Source organism: Apis dorsata, unplaced genomic scaffold, assembly GCF_000469605.1.
Source record: "Apis dorsata unplaced genomic scaffold, Apis dorsata 1.3 scaffold_1121, whole genome shotgun sequence".
NCBI classification, from domain to species: Eukaryota; Metazoa; Arthropoda; class Insecta; order Hymenoptera; family Apidae; genus Apis; species Apis dorsata.
The window spans coordinates 41,557-45,205 of record NW_006264219.1 but is presented as its reverse complement, the minus strand read 5'-3'; the positions used below and the strand labels follow the sequence as shown (position 1 = coordinate 45,205).

General features: G+C 20.7%; 1 protein-coding gene across 1 annotated transcript in view; it reads right to left on the bottom strand.

Moving 5' to 3' along the window:
- Nucleotides 1-3,649, bottom strand: part of LOC102680320 (scavenger receptor class B member 1-like) — a 7,961-nt gene that overhangs the window by 1,674 nt on the left and 2,638 nt on the right. The window contains exon 3 of the mRNA XM_031514699.1: nt 302-554. Within this exon, the coding sequence (XP_031370559.1) occupies nt 302-554 (253 nt within the window). The remainder of the gene's footprint in view (nt 1-301; nt 555-3,649) is intronic.

The window sequence follows — 3,649 nt, the reverse complement described above, 5'->3', positions numbered from 1 at the left end:
TATATATATGATAAAAAAGTTTCAGACATAGAGAAAAAAAAAGCAAAAAATAGAAAAATTATATTAAGTTAGTATTGTTTTATCAATATGTTCTTTTTCAAGTATATATTTTCTTTTCTACTTCTACAGCAAAAAACATAAACTCCGAATTTTAATCAAGCCATTTTATTAAAAATTTAAAATTATTCTAAAAAAAAAATTAAAAACCAATATCTCTTTCTAGGAGAATTATTGCAATAAGTAAGTTTCATTCTTTTAGAATTTTCTGCAATAATAAAATATTTAGTAATTGTATATTTACCGGATGAAGATCGATGTAACTTTCGTGACGTTCTTGTCGAGGTTCCAGCCCGACGATTTTTTCGAACAATGATTCATTACCCGTGTAGAAATGAGGGAAGGAAGCGATCATCGGTGTCCCAAAGTTGCAGGCAGAAACGTTGAGCGTTCCGGTTGGGGGACATATTCTGATGGTTGAATCGTGCGACTCCTTCGGGCAAAAACACGAGTCTTTGTTGCGAGTCGACGCAAAAACGTTGCTCGATAATTTGTACCTATGGTCATTCGACTGGTGAAGCGTTTCGATGGACAACATTTTCGCCTGCGCATTCGTAGGTAAATTTCTTTCAAAACGAAGAGGAAGAAAGAAAAGAGCTAATATTATTGAGAGCTCAAATTTCATTGTTTCCAATGCAATCGTAAAAAAACCAAAATTTATATTGGTCGAAAATTTTACATCTACAGGTAAGTTTATTAGTTCATGCGTGTTGATGAGTGAACAACAAAGTTGGGAAAAATTTTTAATAAAATAACGATTTTATTAAAAAAATTATTCATGTATAAATCTGTAACATTATTTAAGAGAAATTTATATTATAAATAAAATTTTATTCGTTATTAAGAACCAGTAGTGTAACATCATATACTTATATTAATCTTACATCTATATAGGATATCCCAAAAATTATTGGAAATTGACTAATTGGAGAACAGAAAATAAGTGGAAATTTAAGAGCAAAGTAAGTAAGTAAAAAAAGAAGGAAACATTAAAATAAATATAATTGAAAACTTTATAGCAGATTCATTTTTATAAAATTTAAGAAAATTAAAAAAATTTCTTTTTGACTTAACATTAGAAATAAGAAAACATATTAAAATATATATTTCTATATAATAAATAATTATTAAGTTAATAAATTTTTATTTTAACATTTCGAATTTTTCAAATTTAAAGAACATTTCAAATTTGCATAAAGTAATAAAAAAAATTTTAAATTTGAAATAAATTGTTCATTTTTTTCATCGAATCTGTATCAAATTTATATTAAACGATACTTTTTGCATAAAAATATAAATAATATATATAATAAAGATTAAAAACCTATTAAAAACAAATTTGCATTCGTTATAAATTATATATTATTTAATATTTCCTATAATTTAAGTAAAATTGTATTGTGTTCTTCATTTTCAAAAAATCATTAATACATTAATATAATTTTTGATAAATTGAAAAATAGGAAAATTATCAAATCTATAATCATCATTCTTCAACCAAAGATGAATTCAAAAATTACTGCTTTTGATTTCGATTTCATTTTTTCTTTTTGGTTTTAGAATGATTTATATTTAAGATTATTCCTCTATGTTTATTCTTGGATTTATTCAAATATGAGATTATTCATTACTAATGAATAATTTCATTTATCCGAATATTTGACTCTGCTTCTGAGCTCCCAATATACATATGCAGGTCATTCGATAGAAGTAAATAGAAAGTTTAAAAAGAGATTCTAAAAACTAAAATAAAAAAGATTTTAAAAACAAAAATATGCAAAGATATCCATTGAAGCTTATCTTTTAAATTATAAGCAATTTAATTTTATGTTAAATAAGATTGCAGTAAAACGTGACGATTTTATCTCGATCATATTTTATCTCCATCTCGTTTCACCTGATGCAAAATTAAATTGCTCATAATAACAAGCATTAACATTAATGAAAATTTTTGCACATTTATAAATTTTTGTACTTATTTTAATCTCTAAAATCATTTCTTAAATTTTATACTTGGATATTTTTCAAATAATAAAGAAAGGAAATATATAATGGTTCATTGTAATTTTCCATATTACAATGAAGATATTTAAGGTTAAGATCTCTCTCTTATTCCATCTATTATATTTATATAATTTATATCTAATGATATATTGTTTCCATTAATAAGAAATATAATTGACATAATTTGGAACTGTTTATAACATCTTAAAAAAGAAATATTTTTTGTAAATTAAATGAGTTAAAGTGTGTGTTGAAATGTATTTGATAAAAGAATCGATATTTACAAAATTGATCATTAATATTTTAAAATATTTTAAAATATATATACAATTATAATTTTAAAATATAAAGTTAAAATTTTTAATAGTGACCATTCATATGACACCTTCATTATCATATGAACATTATTTTATTCTTAATTTCTGTTATAATCATATAAAAATAATTAGAATAAATTTCTTGAGATCCAGATCTCAAAAAAGATTATAAATCAAGAAGATCAAAGATATGAATGCAGCAGTGCAAGAGAAAATAGTAGAAGAAAAGCGAAAGTTTATTTCGAATGAATATACGAAATGAATATTTATGTATAAATAGAAAAACTAATAAAATTCATGAAAAAAAAATTAATTAAGGAATTAATTTTTGATGATTTTTTCAAAAGATTATATTATTACTCTTATTATTATAAAAATTCAAAAAATTTATTTTCATAATAATATATTAAATTCAATTAAATTATTTTTTTTTTAATCATGGATAACTTCACAAAATTTAAACCAGTTGAAATTATATAAATTTTAAGAAAAAATATAAAATTGAAGAGTCATGTTACAATCCTTTTCTTTATTATTTGAAATATTATTGCAAATAACACATCATTTATTTCATATTAAAACATATAAATATTTTTAAAATAATATTATTTGAAATAAATATTTTTGATAATTTGAAATAGTATTTCAAATAATATTATATTATATTTGCATAAATTTATATTTCATAAATTTTATTTGAAATTATTTTTATAGTTATTTTATCTGTTAAATTTGAAATAATTTAAAATAAGAAAATAATTTATTATCTGAAATTGCTATTAAAAATGAATCAATATTATTTATAAAGTATTATTGTTACAATATTATTAATATATTCGTGAAAATTTATTCTAAAAATCAAAACAAGTTATATATAAATTATTATAAAAAAATTTCAATTGAAGCTTATTTATTAAGTTACAAATGATTGAAGTTTATGTTAAATGAAACAAGGCAGAGATTACAAGACAGTTTTATTTTTATCAAATTGCTGCTTCGTTCTGTCTATCTCGTTTCATCTAACACAAATTGCTTATAATTTATAACATTTTTACATACTAATTTTATGTATTTATTTTGGCTTTTTTTTAATATATTATTATTTATTATATATTTATTATATTATATATATTATTAAAAATTTATACTCTAAATATTTCCACGAATATATTAACGCCGTATATATTTAAATAATAATGTTAAAAATAAAGTATTTTAAATAATCATTTTTTTTTTCAATTTCAAATAAAATTCTGTTAAATATCCTATCT